General features: G+C 32.0%; 2 protein-coding genes across 2 annotated transcripts; one reads left to right on the top strand and one right to left on the bottom strand.

The window, feature by feature from the left end:
- Nucleotides 1-5,954: 5,954 nt before the first annotated feature.
- LOC123715953 (facilitated trehalose transporter Tret1-like) lies at nt 5,955-16,500 on the top strand. Its single transcript, XM_045671348.1, has 4 exons — nt 5,955-6,404; nt 13,585-13,982; nt 14,885-15,646; nt 15,982-16,500. The coding sequence occupies exons 1-4, from the start codon at nt 6,353-6,355 to the stop codon at nt 16,168-16,170; spliced, it is 1,401 nt and encodes a 466-aa protein (XP_045527304.1). The 5' UTR covers nt 5,955-6,352; the 3' UTR covers nt 16,171-16,500.
- LOC123715952 (myrosinase 1-like) lies at nt 16,242-24,241 on the bottom strand. The gene is made up of 7 exons (XM_045671347.1): nt 24,053-24,241; nt 21,542-21,660; nt 20,755-21,330; nt 20,355-20,449; nt 19,339-19,644; nt 18,191-18,432; nt 16,242-16,449 (listed from the first exon to the last, which is right to left on the bottom strand). Exons 1-7 carry the CDS (start codon nt 24,091-24,093, stop codon nt 16,242-16,244), a joined length of 1,587 nt encoding a protein of 528 aa, XP_045527303.1. The 5' UTR covers nt 24,094-24,241.
- Nucleotides 24,242-25,454: the final 1,213 nt, after the last annotated feature.

A 25,454-nucleotide genomic window follows, 5' to 3' on the forward strand; every position in this document is an offset into this window, starting at 1 on the left:
TATATATTTGTGTACATATTTATTAAATGTGTTAAATATACAAAAGTTCTGTGAGATATCTTCTAATAGATAGTTAATAACAATACACCGATAAATAGGTAAAGTATTAATGTTATCTTTGTGGGTGTGTCAAACGTCATGAGGAGACATCTTAAAACATCTTCATAATCTGTATAGACCTGATGAAACAACTCAACACAAATAAAAGCTAGCCAGTATATGGATATTTCTGGACTGGTATGCTTTGTTTCACTTTATGTTATGTTGAAAACAGCTATTTTTGGAGCAGGCGCTATTTTTTATAAGGAATGTTTGAAGAATATCCGTATTTTGTCGTTTATTGGAGGATTTGACAATGACTACCTCTAATTATGCTATAACTCGATACTTTTGTATCATCTAAGGAGTTTAACTAAGTATATATAAAAGAGGTTTAGTTTCAAAAATATGTTTTAAATAATTGTCACTCATTTTAAGACAAAAGTGTTACAATGGGCGTTTTATTCGTTCCCAATCCACATGTGAGTACATGTTCCACTGATGACTGAAGCTCTGTTTGAAACGGTTGGACTTTGTACTTAACGTCTGCGTCATGCTGTTCCTAATACAGATATGCACTCAAACATATAATTAACCGAATAATTAAGCATGTTTACATCACTATTAATTTTAAAATTTCCAAACCCCAATAAAATAAAAAAATAAAAAATCAATGGCGCTTCATCCTTTTTAGGTCTGGGCCTCAGATCTCTGTATTTGTTTCGTTCGTAATCATTTGTTAATCTAATAGGCAAGTAGGTGATCAGCCTTCTTAGCCTGACGCACGCCGTCGACTTTTTGGGTCTAAGACAAGCCTGTTTCCTTCACCGTTCGAGCGAGTGTTAAAAGAGCACATAGCAAGAAAATCCATTGGTGCACAGCCGGGGATCGAACTTACGACCTCAGGGATGAAAGTCGCATGTTGAAGCCACTAGGCCAACACTGCTCAAACCCCAATTGCAATTTAAAAATAATTGCATCTTTCATCTCTTCAGAAAATAATCTCTATAAATAAACATACATTTCTAGATTTTAAATATTAACATCGCAATAGAATGTAAATAGCAAATTCTATGTTTTTGCGCGAAGTCGTGATATAATGTGACAATGAACAAAAAAATTCGATTGAAGCTGTGAATACGTCCCATTTCGTCAGTGTAGTTGTGAGCTGCACACATTTTAATTACACGATTGTGGGTGTAGTGAGTTATTTGGCACACATGTATAATATGAATGAGTGTGTGCTTCACGCGTTGAACGGATGATAACTTATTCACATTCTTGTTTTCAAATGATGTAAAAATATGCAAGGGTTTTATCTTATTAATTAATTATAGACTTGTCAATACACGGCTTTATTGCAAAGAAACTTATCGATGTAGGCTTAACAATATTACGCTTTATAAAGAATGGCAACAATAAAATGTACTAACATTTTAACAATATTCGTGTTGGTATTAATTTGGCGTTATCTTGCTTAAGTGTTGACATAAAGTTATGAAATGGAAATCAAATAAGTAAATATATAGGCAGGACTTATCATTGGCAACTTAAAGTCGCTATAATACTATTCTTTTTAATTATAAAATGCATTAGTTTTAATAAGACAAATGTTGGTGAAATGTTTTGGGAAGCAATTCTCAACCTACAATGTAATGATCGAACAAGTATTCAGCTTAGAGCCTTTTTTAAACGTCTACCGTATCAAGGCATCAATAAAACTTGTGTGTTAACAAATACAGGTGCATTAAACAAATAATTTAGATAAACTTAAATTACCAAAATTTTCCCTGCAATAGTGTTTGATTAAGAATAAACGAAATTTACGATAAGGTGACGTTTATGCTTGAGTTAATCTTAACCGACATCGAATAGATAAATTTCCAAATATATTGCCATGTAATATACAGTAGTAATTATTTCATATTTATGGCAGAGACCTTAAACATGTATGATGAAAAAAAAATATTTCTGCTCCGATTCGTAAAAGTATTCCAAAGTAAAACGCCCAAACGTTCATGTAGTAAACTACAAATTATTTAAAAAATTAAATCCTTCTAAACGCCACAACTTATAGTATAAATCAAACTTTCTCTTCATATGTTGGAAAAAAAGTTGAAACTATACATATATTTTTATGCAATTACTATTTGAGCTAATAAACGAATTTCACTTCGACTTGTCTTATCTTACTTCATCGTGAATATGTAAAGTATCAGGCACTGATACCAGTCAAGCTAGAAGGAAAATTTAAATTAAATGGTTAATTTGTATAATAAATATTATTCTAGGATAGTTTAGTCATTAATTTAAATGTTAATTTTTATGTATTATCTACGTCTTTTGCAGATTTGGCGAACAGAGCCCGAACGCTAGGTAAAATAACTTAAGACCGAACGCGACAGAGACTTTGTGGACGCCCTCTACCCTATCCACGTCACGACTCAACTTATAGGCTAATTATTTTCAACTACGACTTATAGGCTAATTATTTTCCTGTCGTATGTTTACGTAATGATTTTTACAATAATCATTCAATATTTTGTTACCCTAATAAAATGTTATCAATCCTAGGAAATTTACAAAAACAAACTAATCCAGTACAATTCAGTGAGACAATAACAAATTTTTACGATAGTAATTACACAATTTAACCATGTAATGCAAATACATATATAGATAATGCACGAATATACAAATATAACATTTACATATAAGTAAAAATAATATATAAGTATACCTAACTTAAACTTTATTACGTAATACACAGTAGGACCGTAGGACAGTAGTATGGACCTTGACGTGTTTGATAGTGCTGAAGACTAGATTTTGATTTTTATTTTCGTTTATGTTAATTTTCCTAGCGTAGCCAGCCGATTAATAAGGGCCTCTCAGCCAGAAGCAGATACAGAGAATGGAAAAAGTAATTTGGTGTATAACTACGTGGAAAATTCATAATGGTCTTGAGTTGAATAAATACAACATGTAACAAATAAGACATATTATGCAATAATAATATATTTTTACTAATTAAAAATAATCAATTTATTATGAGGAAACTACTGCTACTGCCCATGCCTCAATGCACAACATATTTCAAATTTTATCCTATGGGCATATACAACAATTGACAAAGTTAAAAGTCTAATTACGTTTATGACATATGAGAGCCCTACGTAGCGCTAAGTCATATTAATTTAAATCAATAAAAATATTGCACAACAAAATAATGTTATTTCAATACTGTTAAACGAAGCAACGAGAACGAGCTACAAAAAAATATTATTAACGTTCATCAGGTACAATATTACGTTAAAAATAAGTTTCGTTCTTATAGGAGTCAATAATGGCTCAATTTTGGCTCAACCGTCACATCACTCTCTGTTTTAAAGAGTAGCCTAGTGCTTAGAAGATATATTTTAGTCATTGCGACTTACTAAAGTTTTCTTTAATAAATATTCAGTTAAAATTAAGAAATTAAATTAATGTTGAATACTACAAACAATTATTTGTACTATTTGAAGACGCACCTGACGTCCACGATTGTTAATTGTTATACATTCTTAAGCTAACATATTTATATGACCTCACGTCACCAACAATTCATACAAATTCGTTTAGCGAATGTGGATAATAAAGTGTCGACTGTCTCAAAGAGTAACCTCGGTAGCTGTTGATTAGGTGGCCATAAGAAAGGCTGTCAAACAGCACACAGAGGTGACTCGTCTCGTCCTGGAACTATATATATATATTACTATATATAATTTGCATCACAGAGAAACCAGATAAAACCTAATTAATATTATCTATTCAAGTGCGATGTAAAAGACGTCATATTGTCTGAAAGATAAGCTTTGTTTATTCGTCGTATAATTATAACTATCGAGGAAAGTAGAAAATGTACATATGAAAATATTTCTGACATTAATTTTCTATTGTACATTTTTGATTTAGTATTTAAAAAATTAGATATCATTAGAAATTTATTACATTATTCGTAGAAATTTAGACATAAATATTTTTATTCACAGCTTATAATAAAATATATTTATATTTCATTAATATAAGTGACTGAATAATGCAAACACAAAGATTATTTATGCATTAAGATTAAAGTTCTAATAAGCTATTGACCTATTTTCACTGGATTGAAACGATATTGTAATTATAAATGAATTCGCTGCATATAACTTTTAACTGTGTGACATCAATAAAGCAGTATTAATTAAGCGCTTAATTAAAAATAAGCGTAGAATAGTAGGATACACAAAGCAACAGTGGATGGTGAGGTTGGATCGGCCTTATCGTACATACCTGAACCAATTCCAGGACGTATTAGAGGAGACAGACAGAGTCTAAATAACCAACGAGTATGCATAGGGAATGTCATGAAAACCGATTAAGTAAGACTGGGCCAAAGCAAGTAGAGATCCATGGTCTCTGCCAATCGTGAATATATAAAAAATAATGTATGTTGTATGTTATTAATAACTGTAAAACTGTTCCTCTTGATTGGAAGCTAATAATAAAATGATATCACAGACTATATACAGTGTAAAGTCTATGTAACGTCCCTCGATTTAACGAGCCCTAATCCCTAAAGCGTCGAAATCAATTGACTTTGGTTGGTTTAGCTTGTCTTCCATACTATGATACACTCTACCTAGCATTACACCCACTCTCAATAATGACAATAATTGAGTAATAAAGTTCTTTTTAAGTTGCTTAAATTAGTAAACAGTACGCAGCTGTATACGTTTTTTGTCGATTTAATATCCTAGCTCGCAATAAACTCGACTGTCGGCATCATGCACACGAACTTTCTAAGAAATTCGTTCTTTTTTTACAAATTGGGATTGCCTGCTCGTGTAGACTGTTGTTGACCATAACTAATAAGTAGGATTATCTATACGTTTACTTCTCTCCATTTAACGGCAACTCTCTATAACGCCATAAAATGCACAGTCCCGTCAGTGTCATTATATAGAGTTTACATCGTTCATTTAAAGAGATCCTACGTAGGATCATATTCCTGTTCGGTAGAAATAAAAATTCCTCGTACAAAAATACGCAAAACAAATATACCATTATCCCACTTAAAACCGTTTAATAGGTACAAACTGGCAATAGCAACTGTTAATTATTTTATAATTAATGCTTATAACGAGTGACACAGTTTTTCCTATCAAGAGATAATCGATAATATTTAGATATTTTAATCGGCATGAACATTAACAGAATCTGATCACGTATTAACAGTACTTATCTCTTCTTAATACATGATAATATTGTGCTTAAACATGTTTAATTTATGTGTAATATATATATATATATATACATAAATATATATTATACAAGTTCTGAATCTAATGTACGTAATTCGCTGATGAAATTCTAATTAAACTGGACAAATTATGTACTTTTACAGAATGTAAAAATACCATAAAATTCACTTTCAAAGTATACGATTGAATAGAAACGTGAATCTTCACGGCTTCAGTTTTATTGTTCCCATTTAACATATGGACATATATTGTCTTTGTATAAGTGTTTCGTTTTTAGTTTAAAGTATGTCTAGTCCAACGTAGCAATTGATGGCTACAAAGTCTATTCAATCCACCTCATTGTCTTTCTATTATGGCGTAAGAGTAATGTATTGTCGTTTTTAGCCCATGTCGGTAGTATTGTTCGACTTATTTTTGGACTGTATTTAACTAAAAATACATTTGTCTCAGCGAACATTCGTAAGTAGGGTGACATTCTCAGTGCGACTAAATTAGTGGTAGTCACTCACACGCGTGGCTCAACATCGCATACATTCATGATATCAACGTTTTTCTTATCAGCCTGGAGCCCACTTGATTTGCCGGCAAACCAAGCCGACCGATAAACAAGGACCAAAAGCGTGCGCTTGCGCCGATTTACCTCATTCCATTCCGTTCTATGCGATCCGTTCAGTTCATTCGTGTTCAAGTGTCTGTGTTTCGTTCAGTTGTTCACTCGCTTTCGTCGCGTTAACATACTCTACGAGTTTTCTCGCAAAACTATGGACCAGCAAACCAACACATAAATCTTTCAAAATGAAGCCCAATCGGTTATAACGTTTACTTTTAAAAATCCATTAAATTTTAGATCGAATATAATATATTATTGTGATATTTAGTTAGTTTATCCTGTTATAATTTATATTTAACCATGAGTTCGAATTATATTATGTTTATAGAAATTTTATTTTAAAAAATCAGTGCTCAAGATAATCTCATTCCAAATCCAGTTAATATTTTAGTATTGTATTTTAAATTTCAATATAACAATGACCGCAAAAACTCGCTCACATTGGAAGGAATATGGAACAGCGCTGTGTGGTAAGTTTTATAACCTATCTTTATGCGCGGATTGAACATAGTACGTCTTTACACTATTGTAGTGTAAACATTTCACAATCCTAGCTCACAATTAATCATAATATTATGCTTCAGTCTTGTCTCTATCACATAATATTTTATGAAATTTTTTATATAATGCGCAGTGGCCTTTTGCAAACGCATGTATTTGGAGGCCTAGTCAGCGTTCAGCAACTGTCGACATTTTAATGAAACGTGTCGCATTCCTTGCACGCGGCAAGCACACTATACAATATTCTTGAGATTTTCATACTTTACTAAACCGTTATCAGAATAATAATATGATCCCCTGACCTCCTTCATTCTTACCACACATTGACAGAAAACTGCTTGATAGCAAATGTGTCATAGGGTTCAAGGCAAGTCTCATTTTAGTCGTAAATAAACCTAAATATCACTATTTAAGCAGCTATTTATGATACTTTGAGTGCCGGCTCTCTCGTTATGAGCTATCAATACAGTTTTCTAATTTATCACCTAACTAAGGAAAGTATTGTAAAAGTGTTGTCACATGTCATATAACTTATAAAAACTGAATACATTAATGTAAATAAAACGAAAAATTTCCGCACGAATGAGTGAATGAACGAAATAAACGGTTCCTTGTGCACATGTTACGCATGAAATATACTAGTCTACAATTCCTTACTGAGTAGTTTCGAATTGAGCACTTAGAAGTAAAATTTATTATATACAGAAATGATATAGGCTATCTATGCTATAGGATTCTTATGCTTATGGCGTCTTATCTATGTTTACAAGCTTTTTGCTTTGGTTTTTTGGCATTACCACAAACAAAAGAGTTTTAGGACACAAAACATATGCCAATAATCTATTTTTAAAAATAAATGTTCAGGTAAAAAAACCAAATGCATCCTTTACTAATACATCAATTAAATCTAAACGATGTAGAATGGAATGTTATTCAAAAACTATCCTTCTGGGTATTATTGACTTCTAAGAGGGATCTCAGGTAAGCCCTTTTGGCCTTATTGTTAAAAAGTTACCAACCTCTAAGTAAAAAACCCGCGTCCGAAATCCAAAAATTACTATAGTTTTAAATAGAAAAAATAATTAAAAAATAAATGTCTATATTGCTTTTCTTACGTAATATTAAGGTAATACAATTGTTTTCCTCAATTTTATTAAGACACTAAGAATGCTTAAAAAAAATATTTTCCTTTAATTACCTTTTTACCCTTAAATTCCCCACTGTGTAACAATGAACAGTATAATTACCCTTTAACGAAAATTAATAGTCATTAAACTCCTTCAACCAAATTGTGTTAAGGCCATGATTAAGGAATAATTAATAATTGTTCGTATAAAACTAAATCAGTCTAGTTACAACGATAACATTAAGTCAGAAAAAAGACAAAGTGCTCTAATTAAAACAGGTTTTAAAGCAGATTTAGCTGTTATGTATAAATGGATATGGCGTTAAATTTATTTATTATTGGTTATTTACCTAAGTAGTAGGTGAGGTAACTATTATTTTATTAGATATCTGTGGCCATAGGTCAGAATATGATAAATTCAATTTCATTACTTTACAGGACAAGCAAATAACTATTAAGAAATCTTGAAGGCACTATTAATATATGAAACACTCGATATATTAATAAGTAATACTGGGCAAAAATGTACTTATCATTGTCTATGACCACAGATATATGTAAAAACAATTAAACAATATTGAAATTTTTATTTAAAATTCAAAACGTTTGGTCCCTGTGGCAGTGTCCTTTAAGTGGCAGCATTTCCTCGCTGTATTGCGAGGAACCTTACACTTATTCGTTGAGGTAGGAAAGCACCAGCTCTGGCGGTCACAAATAAACATTCTTTATATGTTAAATTATTTTATTAACTTATACGCGGATAATCATGTCACTCTAAGTTTTGATACAAAATCAAAACATTTTCAAGCTCTTAAGTTTTTAATTACTGGGACGGAAAATTTCCGTGGTATAATTTTTTTATATAATTTACTATTGCAACATTCGTCGAGGCTATTATTGAGTATTGTGTGCATTGTTCTACTTTAATGGCTGTACGAGAATTATTTGAGGAAATTTAAATGGTTAATTAATTCATGGCCGTATAACGAATGAGTAAAATCTTTCTTAACTAATTGGTATATTTTACAATAAGAAAGCGATGAGTCTCATATAATTATTGTACTCCAGAGTCATCTATTACAGTTGTTAAGTAAAAGCTAAAAAATGTTTATCTGTGCTACTATAGAATGGTAAATTTAAAAGTTTTAATTTTAAATCCATATAAGTCTATAGAAACAAACATTGCAATTGTTACATCACATATAATTTCAATGAGTACTCTGAGACTTGATAAGTATGAAAATTTTTGCGTAACCGCTTTATCATACCTAAAGTTTGATTTAGGATTAAAATGTTCATTATAAATCATTTTGATAAAATTTAAAATAGCTACGATAAATACAATCTCTATTCACAATATAATGTTCATAAATTTTATTTATGTCTCACTTGGAAATTTGTATTACTAAAGTGAGGCTCAGAACTACACGATAAAACTTTGATCCGTCAAATACTGCGTATTATAATTTTCACGGGTCATAGTTGCTGCAGGTAACCTTTAACTGTTCTAAACGTTGCCTCCTCGAAAATCTTTATTTGCTTGCTATCTCCCTTATAGTACATCAATTAACATGCATTAATTCCTGATATCTGAATTGTAAGTAAAAAAGATAATAATTACAATTAGATGGAATTCTGAATTTCATTCTTATTGTCTGAACAAGGCAAAAAACAGCATTCGAGTCTGTTGGCTAGGAATTACTAACATAACCATAAAGGTGATATAGAGAGGCGGATGTAGAACTTTGGCGTTAACTGTAGTGTTTACATGTGTGCAGATTACATATACATATAGTCGTAAGTGTCATTACACATAGTTAAAATTCAGTCGCGATTTCATCATGTTTATCTGCATATAAGGGGAGATCCAGTTACCTAAAGAGTTTACAAACAGCTCGATTATATCTTAACAATAATTCTTAGAAAACACTGATTCCTGTTTAGCCACTGTTACATCATATTTTTTTTCGAGTTAAGGTAAATTACGTCCTAATAAGTTAAATAATAAAATGAGTTAAACGTTTGAATTCATAATTGAAATAATTGCTTATTTTTCATAAAAACTCATTAATATTAAATTATTTTAGCATCCTTAGTAATTTTAAAACTTATTATATTCGGATTACATTACATTTATTGTTTATAAACTCCTTGTGATGTTTTGCATTCTTTAATTTGAGTGTTGACCAATAAATAAATAGAACGCGCTCGATTCGATTCAAAAATAACCGTAACACTTACATTGTCAAAGCATGACGTTTCAACAAATGACAACGGATTAAGATAATATTCGGTACGTTTGATTGTCAGAGCGGCACGTACAGATCCTTTGGACTTTAGCCCTCTTAAAATTTACAGATAGGATTTATTAGATATAGTACAACGAATCCGGTTTTTTATAAATACCTTATGTATTATTCTTTTTAGACATCCCTAAAGTAGGGTATGGTAAATGATAATACTTGCAATACGGCCTTCTTATCGGGCCTGAATTAATTACTGTAAAAATTAGAAAATATCGCACGAGTCAATTCAAATACTGTTTGAAATCAAATAAATTTGGTTTTTATAAAGACTCATAATTTTTCACCTAATTATTGTCTTAGCTATCTTTCGTAAATGTAAACAGCCAACACGTTCTCAATGTCACTTAGGTTATTTGTCGAGTTGATAAAAGAGCGAAAGTTTATTGAAGTACTCAATGGCCAATTTACTTGTATTAAGGTATTTACCGGTAATCTTAACAACACATTCGATACGAAACAGATAGGTTTGAAATCTTTATGGCTCTCATCATTAAAGTCAGCGTTATTATTTATTTTGGCTTATGGTAGAAAGCAATGCGTATTTTGTACATAGGAAAATTTATATTATTATAACAAAAAGTACAATTATTGTCCTAGAACCAAAACATGTTTTAATTTCTAAGCTAGTTGTAATTCTACCCTATCCACTAGCATAATGCGGGTGGAACTGAACTGTTGCTACTACGTGACTACTAGGTTTAGGACATAAGATTTTAACTTAGACTATTAGATTGTATAGTTTCGAATAGCTTTCTCTTTTCTTTCTAGAAAAGCTATATAAATTGGCACCTGCGTCTACAAAAATATATCTAGTCGTGTATTTTTTTTCTTTATTAAAAAAATTGATCTCCATTATGTATGAACATCTCATTTCACCTTATAAAAGAGTTGAAAGTTCACCAAGATCGTTGACACTGGACACTAGACGGGGAAGAATAACGTAGATGTGTTCATTTAGCGAATGAGTGCTACCTTCAAACACGTGACTCACACACGAGAGCTATTTATACTTGTGAAATGGCCGGTGCGGACTAACGTATAACAAAATGTTAGACTTTATCAACGAATCGTTATCCGTATTGTTTGCGTTTGCGATACCAAGCCAGTTTTTTTACGAAATTTATATGAAAATAATGTTTATCCCCATTATCTAGGTATGGTGATCCTTAAATATTTAATAATACAAACCAATCGGGTATTTGGTCAGAGTTTTCGTGTTTAACTTTAAGAAACATTGCTCTTTATTACGTGACGCAAGGAATAACATTATTAGAGTTACGTCAACGTCAATATTACTTTTAATAGACACATATCATTACTAATTATATGGTATTAAAAATGAGTAACGTACCAAATGATATTTGTAATGGAGACGTTCGTTGAAGGTAATAAAGATTGGTGGTGCCAATTTTTGTACACGTTTCAGACAAAGCTAGACCAAAATTAGTCGAGTTATGTTAAAAGCGTTGGAAATCATTAAAAACTATGTACCAAGACTAATGTTAAATCAATCGGTGCTCAGTTGCTGCTGTACCGCAAAATACTGTATTTTTTGATAACATTTTATAACCTGTGCCGCTACAACCTCTAGACCTCAGATTTCTTGTATCTGTTGACCATTTATTTTGTTAAGAGGATTTTTAAGGTTCGTTCGCGTCGGTCGTGCGAGCCTTAAATGTGTAGTTAGACAGAAAATTGGGGTTCAGGGTTAAAAAGCACACGCTTAAGCCACTAGCCAACACTGCTACCAAAAAAATTTATCTCGTTTAGAAGAAACACAATTTTCTTTACATATATTATAAAATATTTGTTACTATTTATTAATAAAAGGTAATTTAGCAATTCGTAAATTTAATAAGATGTAAAGTAATGCAAAAATAAATAGCATTCAGTAGAATTTTCAAACTAAAAAGTCAGATGCATTATGTCAAAGGAAAATAACGATGGCTAAATTAATTTATGACGAACCTCTAAATGTAAATACCCAAGGTAAGGGCGTTTGCATAATCTATTTCCAGCAAAATAATTTTGTATTCCAGAAAATGTATTTAATTGATAATTGAATTAGTAATTACGTACTACAGTCCAAGTTTACACCGCCATATAAAATCAAAAGCTGGTGCCAACTGGCAATCGTTCTTTGTCGTCACATTACTACGTTATACAGGACTTATACTATTAAATTTATGATCATAATTGTGTACGTCAGTGATTTTACAGCGGTATCAAATTGAAATTTGAGGTATTTGGATAAAAAAACAAATTCCAGTGACGCTTACCTTTATCTGTTTCGTGGTCATTTTGGATAAAAATAGGTAATGCTAAAAATATACGTAGATTAATTTATTTTTTCGGGAGCCCTTTACTATATTTACTTAATGTTTAATGAAGCAACTTGATTTATCTATTAACTAGCTGTTTAATAATAATACGGTAAACGGATATTAATTATATTTTTTGACGCCTAATACTGTTTTCTAAAACTATTAAACCGAAAAATACCGCTTTACACAAGTTGAATTTTCGCAGTGCTCGACTGCGCGCAACCCTTTCTTTACAAAATGATTTCCGTTCTCAACAGTTACATCAAATCATTTAATTTGCTTTTACTAAATGATCCTTATCCGTTTGTGCTTCATGTAATTTATACTGTCTTCAACAGGATAAAAGCTTATAGCTTTTATAGATCTATCAGAAGAATAACAAAGTAATACCTCCCAGTCTCCTCTACACGTATCCTAATAATAATTGTGATTATAATAAACAAGTAAATAAAAGATAGCGCGAATTCGTTTGTTCCAAAGATCATCAAGAATAATAATATATATTCCGTAATAACACAGAAAACCTTAATACCACATATAAATAAAAGCTTTAAGTCATAAATTCAAGAAAGCGTTAATAAGTTCTTTGATACTTCAAAAAGATTAATTACATTGTACGTTGATACACGTGTGACGACGTTACAATGGTTTATTTCCGTATAATAATTGTTTATGATTCCAGAAAGAAGTTTCCACAAATTATGATAACCGCGATAACCGAACGACTCGACTGTATCGTCGGTTAAATGTTATATTAATATTTATTTTTTTTACTCCGATTTAAAACCAGCATAACATACTTTGGCCTTTTTAGATTAGTACAATTGGGTCTTCCTATTTCCTTGAGAATGGTAGAACACTTCAGAATTAAAGAGCAACACACCGTTGAGGCGAGTGTTAAAGTTTTAATAAAGCATTATATAGTTGGTGTGAGTTTCCTCAGGCTCTCAGGTTATTGAATACAATAAATTTTGATTCTACAGTTATTCCAGGCCTAATGTTTGTAAACCTTTAAGATATAAGATTTATCTATATTTTTTAGATATCTACGTATTTACACCCATGTATATACACTGTAATGTCATTAATTTATCGCGTGTAAACTAATATAATAAATAATAAACATTTCGTAATTTGTGAAGTAGGGTACGTGCGTCCTTTATCTGTCTCGATGTTAACGGACATCTTATCTATTGTAGGTAAACATTATATTTGTCAACATGTTGCCTAGATAAATACATCAATCCTTTAGTAACTGTGGAAAATTATTGGACGGGACGTGTGACATTAAATGAAACTGAGTCATATATTTACACTTTATTTTACAAATAATTGTTCTAGGAGTAATAAAAAGACTATGTACAATCAATAAAAATATATTTTCGATTTTCAGCGACGCTGATCACCGCAACAGCAGGAACTTGCTACGGTTGGCCTTCCCCCATTCTTCAGTATCTGCAGTCACCGCAGAGTTACATACCGACAACAGCCGATGAAGGATCATGGATCGTCTCCATCATGATCCTGTGCTCGGCACTCACGCCTATACCATCAGCATACTTTGCAGACCGCTTTGGCAGAAAAACCACATTACTCCTTGGAGCAGTCCCCTTCATAATTGGCTGGTTATTAGTCATCGTAGCCAAGTCTGTTGCCGTGCTATATGTGGCTAGAATGTTCTCCGGGCTTGGTTATGGAATAGTGTATACAGTTGCACCAATGTACACGGGAGAAATAGCTACGAATGAAGTCCGTGGCGCCCTCTCTACACTTATCACATTGATGAATAAGGTAATAACATTGTTGTAACGAGGCCATACAGTTGCGAAAATAACTTAACAGTTGTGTAAAATTATTAATCTTAATTATCGCTGAAATACCAATTGCGTGAACTAATTTTGAGAGATATTTTTAATTACTAAATTTGCAGAACGCTGTATGTACTGTTTTAATATCTAGGCCGCGTGTGATTTCAACATATTTATCTAAGTGATTGTCTTTGCTAAATGATCATTTGTAAATTGAATAGGCAAGTAGGTGATCAGCCTTCTGTGCCTGACGCACGCCGTCGCCTTTTTTTGGTATAAGGCAAGTCGGTTTCCTCACGATGTTTTCCTTCACCATTCGAGCGAATGTTAAATGCGGACATAGAAAGAAAATCCATTGGTGCACAGCCTTACGAACCGAACCTACGACCTCAGGGATGAGTGTCGCGCGCTGAAGCCACTAGGCCAACACTGCTCGTGGATAAGTTAGTGAATCAAAATCTGAAAGTCCTGGTTTTAATGCGGTAAAAAGACACGCTGATTTTGAGCATTTAATCGTGATAGTCTTAATCCCATATCCCAATAAAGAGTTAGGAGACCAACATAATATGACTAAGTCCAAACATTTTAAAGGATTTGTAATTTTGGTTCCAAAATACAAACAACTTGTTTAAACTGTCTATGTTCTCGTGACTCATAAGAGAGATAACATGACACAGATATTTGCTACTTTTCCAACTTATTCAAGGATACCTAATCCACAGCCTTAACTTAATTATGATAACCTGAAAAACTGAAAGTAGAATATCAAGTTTATTCTTAACGAAAAACAAAAAATGATTTCCAGCAAACTTAAATGTAAATGTTTGTTGAAATTTTAGTTACTTTTGATTATAATTCTAACCATATTCCATTTACTTATTTCAGGTTGGAATTCTTGCCCAATACTGCATCGGACCATTCGTAACCATAAAAACCTTAGCCGCTATCAACTTGGCCCTGCCCATTACATTCGTATTAACTTTCATTTTTCTACCCGAATCGCCCTACTATTACCTGAAATTTGAGCGCACGGAGAGAGCAGAACGTTCTCTTAGACATTTACGCAGTGGTGATATAAGATTAGAACTTAAAAACATAGAAATAAACGTTCAGGAGGACATGAAAAACCGAGGCTCATGGGGCGATCTGGTTACCGAAGCGACCAACAGAAAAGCCCTCTGGATAAGTTTAGGTATTTTCACAATCCAACAGTTTTGTGGTAGCGCTGCTCTTGTTGCGTATGCTCAAACAATATTTGATATCACTGATAGTCATATAGAGCCGTATAAGGCAACAATATATGTGGGATGTGTCCAAGTTGCCACTTGCTGCCTGTCGGTTCTTTTGGTCGATCGTGTTGGACGGAAACCATTGCTTCTATTGTCTGCGTTAGGGGTGGGACTAATGAATGGCGTTCTTGGAACATATTTCTACTTCTACCTGTCGAATAAGGAGTCAGTCGCAATCCTTCATTGGCTACCGATAGCGGCTATGATGATTTATATTATTTGCTACGCTGTTGGTCTATCCACGGTGCCCTATGTGATTATTGGAGAAATGTTCCCTACCAACGTCAAATTGTACGCCTCTTGTGTCGCTCATATTTATACTGGAGTTTCGATGTTTGCTGTTCAGAAACTCTTCCAGGTAAAAATATTTAATATTAAACCTTCCTTACCGCCTTATAGATACCATCTTAGATTACATATACACACACTCGTCTATTCTTTGTTTCTCAAAAAACAAGATATTAAAGATATAAGGAATTTTGTAATGGGAGGAAAATCAAATAAATACTTGAAATAGCTCTTAGATGATGATGATAATGGCTTAAGATACAATTATTATCAAGTATTACAAGTACCTATTATTTATACTTCTTACGCACACTTGTATATTTTTATTCATTGGATGAGATGACGTTCATCTCATATCAACAAGCTGTCATCAACATTACTAATATCAGCAATTTATGATTCCAGGTAATAAGAGATACATATGGTATCTACACAGTTTTCTGGGGCTTCTCTGCGTGCTCAATCCTCGGGCTGGTGTTCATTCTAGCCGTGCTACCCGAGACCAAGGGGAAATCATTTGCTTGCATACAGGCTCAGCTGAAAAGAGAAGTCGCCCGCGACAACGCAAGCAAACTTATGACTGTCGAGTATTAATACTATAGGAATGAATACATTATGATATTAAATACTTAATTTTATTAATTTTTATATACAGAGGTATATAATTAAAGTAGATATCGGTATAAGGGGATGAGGGGGAGCACAGTCGGCAGGACTTTCGATGCTGATGAGAAGGCAGTGTAGTCATCAGGATCGTAATTCTCTGGCAAGCCTCGCGAGGAGACCACACTCGTGTACAATCGTGCCGAATCCTTGGCAGTCCTCGTTTTATTCTGACTATTAAAATCGACCAAGTAAAGACCGAAGCGAGACCTGCAAATGCATTTACATACATGACGAGTGAAATATATCATGAATGACGGATATTGTGTTTTATTTATGACTTTGAAGATTATGATTATTGCTTGCGTTTATCACTTTCATGATATTATTACTGGCTGTATAGATTTGTAGTAGGAAACATAGATAATGTTTTATTAATGACGTTCTATCGAACTTTACAGCCAACGTTTTCCAACCATTAGCGTTGAATTAAACACAAAATTCTATTGAAGTTTTAATTTGGTTTTAAATTGAAAGAGCGGAATATGATTATGACTGAGGTCACGAGAAAACCTAAACTGGTTGGTTTATTTGACCAGTTCAGTTGTGAATTGATACCATTATAAAGACCTCATTGCATTGAAATTGTTTACTTAATCATTAAAACTGGAAAATATCTTAATCGTTCAACAATATCTGTGAACACAATAATAACTTAAAAATATAATTAGGTATTATACAAAATACTCCGTAGAACGAATTTTAATAGATTTTGTATATGTGTTTTGTCTTTCCTCTCGACAAACATTATTAAATATGATGAGTTTTATAACGCTTGTTTATTTAGTGAAGCATTACTAATTTATTTTAAAACAAAAGCGTTCACCAGTTGAAATAACAATTACTTCATAACATTCGCTACAGTATATGTAAAGTAGTTCGCAAGGTCTTATAACAGATGTTTTAATGAAAATTGGTTTAAATTTATTGTCGTTAAATAATAAGTATCGCATTGAAGATTATAAACCTGATCCTTTCCTAATACATAATAATCCAGTGGCGCTACAACCCTGAAAGGGACTTTTAAAATTTGGTTGCATTTTTCTTTATAGCCTTCTGTGTCTGGTAAAAGTCCGGTGCATTTACAGATTTCTATCTTCACGAGCAATTTATGTGCGCATCGTTAAATCTATTGGGACACAGTTAATAACTTAAACGTTTTCACCTAATGATCCTAAATTATAGCAACTACAGTAATTATTCCTTATCAGTACGTGACAATATTGTAAGTAAGACAAAATATTTATTTGCATATTTTTGAAATGTCATCATTAGTGTGACTTTAAGATATTTAAAGATTTCAGTGACAAAGAATGACCTCTAGTTCATTAAATTGTTAAGGACGTTTTACGAGTATAATCACGGTCTACGGATTTAAAAGGTTATTTTCCTTATGTAAGGTGTTTTTACTATTATTTACAAAAAAACATTATTTTATACGAAGCCGAAGACTCAGTAAAAAGCTAAGAATTTCAATAAGATTAAATTAAAAGTACTGCATTTCTATTCGATACTATTTTAGGGTCATGTAATAATAATTAGAATCGCTACAGTACTCAATGTCTACTTCAGCTAATAATCGAGTAGATTTTGGAAATGAGTATAGAGTAGAGATCTTGTTTTATTGATATTTAATTTGGAACTCAACGAATCAAATTAATAAAAATCTGTTTATTTTATAATATTACAGAGAGCTGTGTTTACCTAATGGCTTTAGGTTGTAATTCTCAAAACTGACTACCCTAAAACTGGCCCCACCATTGTGGTTCTATCTTGACAAAAAATACTATTATTCATATTATTATTACTTGTATGCTCCAAACACGGAAACTAAAGCGGATACAACGTTGAGAATTTAAGACACGATACACTATTCTTAAAACTAATCACAATCTACGCACATTCATCCCGTTGCCTTAGAATATTTATTTATATTTATAAAAGAACTTACACAAATCCATCGTCCCATTCCCAGTTATCCATAAGGCTCCACGCGAAGTATCCTTGTACATTGCTCTTGTCTTCATGTATCGCATGTAACAGGGCATTCAAGTAATGGCAGTAGTAGGTAACTCTTGCGTCATCATGAATTCCACTGTAATCCGCGTACCCGTTTTCGGTAACGATTATTGGAATGTTATTGTACGTCCTTGTTATCCACGCTAGAAGACGACGGAACCCGAATGGTACCACCTAAAATTAAAGAAATAAAACTTTAGTACAAATTTACACACCAAAAGACGCCTGAACACCGTAAGGAATGTATAAGCTATTGAAATACAAACCATTCCTGACTAAGAAGAAATTATTGTTAATATATATAATATACAAAAAAACTGATGAGTAAATATTTAAATAAATTCCCTAATGATCCAATCAGAAGTTAATAAAGGTCAGGGTGGTGAGTGTCAAAGTTAGACTGTTTATTCATTTATTTTTTAATGTAATAATTTTTTGGACTTCATAACGAATTAATTCTAAGAATTATTATCTCGTTTATTAAAAGATGTCGTATCTTTTTTAATTTATTAAGGTACAACTTATTAGTGAATTAATATGTAACAAATCAAATTTTCGATCAGAATCCTTGACGAATGTTTTGCTCGTATATACAGAAATAAAAACTGCAATATTGAGTATAGGAGAACCAGTTCTAAGAAACTGAATGCTTTGTGTTTTTTATTTCAAATTGAACCTGTCGCAGTTTTGTTGTATTATTCTATTTTTACATTTATAGAATGCAAAATAAACACGTAATAAATTGTTAATACCTCTCTAAAACGCATTTAAAAGGCTTTGTTTCACGTTTAATGTATTTCGTGTGCTTTATAAAATGTGTTCCTATTTAAATAATGGATTTTGTAAACGTTTCCCCAGACGATAATAAAATATGGATTTTTTTTTCACAGTATCGAGAGGGAAAGAACCTATTTACGTTACGGAGTAAATTTTACGTAATATTTAGTTTTGTTTTGCGTAATTTTGTAATGCTAGTTGCCTAATTGTATACTAAATGGGATGGAAGAACTGATATGGGTTCGATTACCATTCAAAAAATATAAGTATGTCTTGTATACTAAGGCACATTAGGCAACTTACTTTCAACCAATTTGAAGAAGACATCGATGGCCACTTAGGATTTTGAACCCGTACAATACCAACATCATTCTCATGAGATGGGATTTGTCCCACTTCCGTCTCTGCCATGCTCAGCAAGTACGTGGTATAGTGGTTCAATCCAAAGAAATCTGCTGTTCCCTTAATGTGATCCACTTCTGCTTGAGTGAATTTAGGTAGACGTGATCTGGAGTAGTTTTGATGCCGACTTTTTTCGTCTACAAGTTGAATCAGTTCTGGTGGATAATTTCCTTCGCTTGAGAAAATAGGGTGAGCATACCAGCCAACCTATTAAGAAGAAAATGATTTATTATCTGCCTGTAATCATAGATTAGATAATTTTATTCTTAGTATTTATAAAGTGCAGACGTATCGGGTTATAAAAGCCCATATAAAGTGTTTAGTGCAAAGTTTCCTAACATTTGACTGTCTAAGGGTTTAAGAGTACATATTTTTTGAAGTAACTAAATGAACGGTTCTTGTGCAGTAAGAATCTAGAACCTTCCTTCTTCTACGCATTGTTTAAAAGCGACTAAGCCGCGGCAGAATTAGTTGGTGTTTGAAATGGTACACGGTTCTGCTGAATTATTAAAAAACACTGTACCATAAAGTTCCGCTTTCTGACCTTCCCTAGCAGAACCAAATTTCGTTCATAGTCGACTTTTCAACAGAGATAAAAAATTATAGTCTAAAATATATATAGTAATACAATCCGGATCCAACTAACGGTAAAGACCTAGAATGTGAATAATTACTGCTATTTAGGATTGAATGGTATTTTCCCAAAGACTGGGTCAAAGTCACAAACAACATGACTCACAGGAAAATCTTACCGACCTAAGTCTGGATTCTCCTTACTACTATTTAAATGATGGAGGTACTGATACCATTAATTAATCATAATATATATAATAATGAACAAAATTATATTGAAATATATGAAATTTTATGACTGTCCTTTAGTACAAAATACGCAATAACAGAAAAAGGTTACTTACGTGAGTTCTTAAATATAGTTCAGCAGCTTTTATATCACTTGGAGAGTTAGTTTTCGGTTGTGCCCAATTAGAGTCAAGTGAAATACCAATTTTACCTATAGAAAACAATGATACATTATGTAATATCACACATACTGGGATTTCCATTGGCATTAATACCATTTTAAACGTTGCTATTTAGTATTAAGAATTTGTTTAATTTTTAACTTAGTTTTACATTTTTCGTAGTCATTTTTAAAGGATTGATTAATATCTTGATTAATATCTTAATAGAATTCAATATAGTTTCAGTCGCAATAAAACATTGATTGTAGACACAATTAACAATTACTGGCGCATACCAAGAACTTAAACTAGTTCTACGCAAACCGGAAATATTCAACAAAATATATTTTATTACCTCCATATCGTGGTCGGTACTGTTTATTATACAAGTGAAATACATCAGCATGGGCCTTAAGCAGATTATGCGTGCAGAGGTACTCGGCGATACCATGTCTGTTCAGGGCCGGTGCCCTATAAGTACCTCCATAACCTTCCAAACAAGTCTGCATCGGCTCATTGAACGTGACCCAGTATTTCACTTTATCAGCAAAGTTTTCAAACAATAAATTGGCATAATCTGTATAGTACTCTATAATGTGCTCGTTGCTCCAACCTCCCATATCTTGCAATTTCTGGGGCAGATCCCAATGATATATAGTAACCATGGGTGTAATGTTGTATTTCTCTAGTTCGTTGATAAGATTTTTGTAATACTGAATGCCTAAATTATTGACGGAGTTTAATAAGCCGTTGGGTAATATTCGTGGCCAAGATATAGAGAAACGGTAAATATCTACACCGAGTTCATGGACCATTTCCGCATCTCGCTTGTATAGGTGATATGAATCAGCTGCTACGTTGGGAGTCGAACCATCTTTCGTAAAGTTTGGATTTCTGCGAACTAGGTTGTCCCATATGCTTTCAGACTTTCCTGCAAATAATAAGTGTTTCTAGTTATAAGATAATTAAGTTAAGTTGGATCAGGAGGTACTTTATCCTTATCGGAAGATCTTTACTTATTTACTTTTAAAAACTTAATTGGCAAAACTAAGGATTAATCATTTTACAGCCAACGGATTTGTTGTTCGCGATTCGGCGAACTGCTTGGATATATTAATGGTTGTATTGTTAATAAACCTTACCATCTTCATTCCAAGCTCCCTCTATTTGTATAGCAGCTGTTGAAACGCCAAAGGAAAAATCTTTTGGAAACGTATAGTTTGACTTAAGGCCACCGGAAAAGTTAACACCTTCGCCATTTCTGTAAAAACGTCTCAATTCAGTTACGAGACCTAATACAGAAGGTTCAAGGAATTGCGAAAATATCGTCGTCAATTATTTCTTATATACAATGATTAAAATATATTAAAAAATAATACATATCTCTTTAATTTCGGTTATAAAAAGATTTTATTATAAAGTTAAATAATGTATGAAATGGTATATAGATAATGGTAAATATAGATAAACAGTATTTTTACTTTCCCAGAAATTAGATCTATTTAAAAAAATATTTGCTTAAGTAGATTGGCTTTAGTAATGAAGGTCGTCTAGTGCATATTAGGTATCCATGCTATTTTAAATTGAGGATGTGCAGAATCAGACCGAAATATTTTTATGCAATATTAAAAAAAACATGATGTGTTTTAGACTTAAATAAAATCTATCAGATTTTCATCTCAGGGCCTCAGATTTCTGTATCTGTTTCATGATCTAATAGGCAACTAGGTGATCAGCCTTCTGTGCCTGACGCACTCCGTTGACTTTTTGGGTTTAAAGCAAGCCGGTTTGCTCACGATGTTTTCCTTCAGCGTTCGAGCTAATGTTGCGCACATAGAAAGAAAGTCGGCACAGCCGGGGATCGAACCTACGCCCTCAGCGATGAGAGTCGCACGCCGAAGCCACTAGGCCAACACTGCTCTAGACTGTTTATTAGACTTGCAAAATAGTAGGATAATAATATATTAACAACCTACATACTAATGGTACCTTATCAATATTTTAAAAAATCCTACCGTAAATTTAAGAAAAATAAAAAGATATATTGTTGTTAATTTCCTAGTGTGTTTATTAATATTATTGTATGTAAAATCCTATTTATGCTATATATTAATTATTTTAAAAGGAAATTATTATATAATAATTTAGTAATTTTCTTTCATTTACAATGTTTGTTTAATGCAAATTCGAGTCAAGATTCTTAATCCTCATAATATAAAACGTGATTGAATGATATTTGCATTGTGTAAAGTTAATACTGCTATAATGCACCTTATCATAGATAGTTATGGTTACTATTATAAACAAGTGTGTTACTTACTTATTAATAACTATATTGCAAGGATTTTGGTTGGCGTAGCAATATAATTTATTTTTAATAATATGTAATCAACTGTAATTTACATCTACTAGCCTTCAGCCTTATAATTTGTACAACACTACTGTGCAATTTCAATGAATTTCTGTGTAGAAATTATTAACTTTCGTTACTAAATAGGTAAATACGTACCAAGCGTTTTTGCTACATACGTAGATATGATATTTATTTTATAGAATATAGAAAATATTCGAATTTTTAATACAGACTCCTGGCACAAACCAGAAGGGCAAAAAATTATAAGTGCCCTAACATAAGGCCAAATTTCTAGGGCGTCGTAATAATTTATCATTTGTAGGAAGTTATTTCCGTAAGGAAATCCTTCAACTGTCACATAAAAGGATAATCAAACTCGGTGCAGAAGGTTATTGATATATAAAAACTACTTTCTAATCTAATGTAATATGTAATCCACAATCTGGTTTATTTGGCCATGCTTTCGATTTATCTATTTGCTCTTGGTTCGATTCTCAGGCAAACAATTTATTTCCATAAAGAGAACATTAAACTCTGCTCTTCGTCTACTCTTTTATCTAAACGTGTATATCTAAACCTTTCGCCTCTTTCTGCTAAATCCTGTTTACGCAGTGACGAAAAGAGGCAGGTGCAATTGAACTGATTTAGTTTTTAAGAATAAGTGGGAGAATTTGTATGTACGGTGGGTTATGAAATAAAGCAAGAAGGTGCAGTGCGCCAATACAATCAACAAAACCATATACATTGTGTATCTATTTACTTTCAGAATTTGCATATATATTATCTCTACAAAAAAAGAACAAACATTTATAATATGTTAATGATTAACGTCAATTATACAGCATTTAAGGATTAAATTAATTGTTTAATTACACTTTAATTTCAACATTCAAATTGAAAACCTTATCGTTCATATATTCATAAAGAAACCCAGAGTAGTTTGAAATTAAGGTCGGAAAACTACCTAAATCTCAAATTAAATAATAATTATTTAATTTGTAAATAATAACCGTTCTATGCAAGTGGTTCAAAATGTTTCAAATTATCCAATTGGGTTACTGTAAGGGTCTTGGGTTCGAACTGCTGTACAGGTTTTTTTTTTAATAAAAATAAAATTGTATATGACAAGGGACGTTAAATATTTATTACCATATACATTACCACAATACGAAATAAATAAATAATATATCTAAAACAAAGGCGATATTCGGTTAAACGCCGTGAATTTTAAATTGCATTTCGTTTTATTTTGAATAGTAAACTTTTTGTCTTTTTATACTTGAAAGATGTTACGACTTACCTTATAAATATAACAATAAAAACAAAAGAAATAAACTTCATTTTGAATAATTCACTATTACGTTATAATCACTTTATCACTGGTAAATTCGTTTACATGTCTATAAATACTAGTTTCCTTAAAAAATGGTGGTTACTCAAAGGTTGTGAATGCGTGCAACACGCGCGCGAATCAATCGCGCACTGCACGTTCAAGTCTTGCAATTCAACAGTCGAGGATCAAACGTCATCGCCAGTCTCTAAGAGCGATCAATCCGTCACATGAGTACTTAAGGACATAAGGATTTATCTCTATATCGACTGACGTGATAAGAACGAACCCAGCAATGTAGCATTTGCCTTGATAATAAATTGAGTTTTTTTTTAAAGCGCCCAGGTTTCAAATAAAAATGTCGGCTTGAAAAAGAGAAAAGGCGGATTACCTTGATGTAATATATATACAGAAATCAATCAAAAAGATTTATTAAATACATATACAATACATATATAATACAACACACAAATCTATTTTTATTGTTAAAATGTGACAACCTAAATCTGTGTATTATTCATACAATTACTTAATGCCGCTGGTATTTTTTTTATTCTATTATTAAATTAATTAAAAAGTACTTGATAAAATAGTGAAATAAAACGACATTTATTTGATTAAAGCACACATAGATACATATATAAAAGTAAAATAAATACGAACACTGAGTAACACTAATTTTCTTTGGGCCTATACTATCTTAGAGTGACATACTAAATAAAACAAAAATGTTTTCAATTAAAAAAAAGTAAAATAAAAAATAATATTATTCGAGAAAAATATAAATATAAACGCATTTAAAACACAATCAGAACGTAATAAATAAGACAATGCAACTAAATTGCCAACCCTACCAGCTGATATTCTAAAAGATTACATTTACATTTTATCTTGAAAGACGTAATACCATGGATGTCGAGGATTGGAGGAGGCAGCTTGTAGCCTCCAGCATTCGGATGCATTGTATCGAAATGAATAGTTTATTGTCTATGAATGCATGTTTGATCTTACAGCAAAATGAAATTGTTTGGTACGTCGTTCTATCCAATCAAGCTTGTCTTAGAAATGTTGCGTTAATCGAATGAGGAGGGGAGATCAGATGAGCCTGCCCGTTTTCCCCCTGTTATATAAAATAAAAAATATTATGTTGACATTTATTTTCATAGAGAGTTATGTAACCTAACTCTAGTTAAGTTCGATATAAATATTTTAGGTTATAATAATTAGAAGCTTAAATCAAATGTAAACAATCAACACGTGAACTTGAACAATATTGAGCCCCTTAGTTTTTACCATACTTATAAATTGTTTTTTTTTAACACTAATTGTAATTTTAAAATTTTCGTTTCCGTTAATGGCCAATAACATAAGT

This window comes from Pieris brassicae, chromosome 11 (genome assembly GCF_905147105.1).
Source record: "Pieris brassicae chromosome 11, ilPieBrab1.1, whole genome shotgun sequence".
Taxonomy (NCBI): Eukaryota; Metazoa; Arthropoda; class Insecta; order Lepidoptera; family Pieridae; genus Pieris; species Pieris brassicae.

Bases quoted from the DNA above. Each gene is read 5' to 3' on its own strand.
- LOC123715953 (XM_045671348.1), top strand. From the start codon at position 6,353: ATGACCGCAAAAACTCGCTCACATTGGAAGGAATATGGAACAGCGCTG. The intron at 6,405-13,584 runs GTAAGTTTTATA...TTCGATTTTCAG, and splicing joins ATATGGAACAGCGCTGTGTG to CGACGCTGATCACCGCAACA. The intron at 13,983-14,884 runs GTAATAACATTG...TACTTATTTCAG, and splicing joins TTATCACATTGATGAATAAG to GTTGGAATTCTTGCCCAATA.
- LOC123715952 (XM_045671347.1), bottom strand. From the start codon at position 24,093: ATGAAGTTTATTTCTTTTGTTTTTATTGTTATATTTATAAG. The intron at 21,661-24,052 runs GTAAGTCGTAAC...ACGTTTTTACAG, and splicing joins TTTATTGTTATATTTATAAG to AAATGGCGAAGGTGTTAACT. The intron at 21,331-21,541 runs GTAAGGTTTATT...TATTATTTGCAG, and splicing joins GGGAGCTTGGAATGAAGATG to GAAAGTCTGAAAGCATATGG.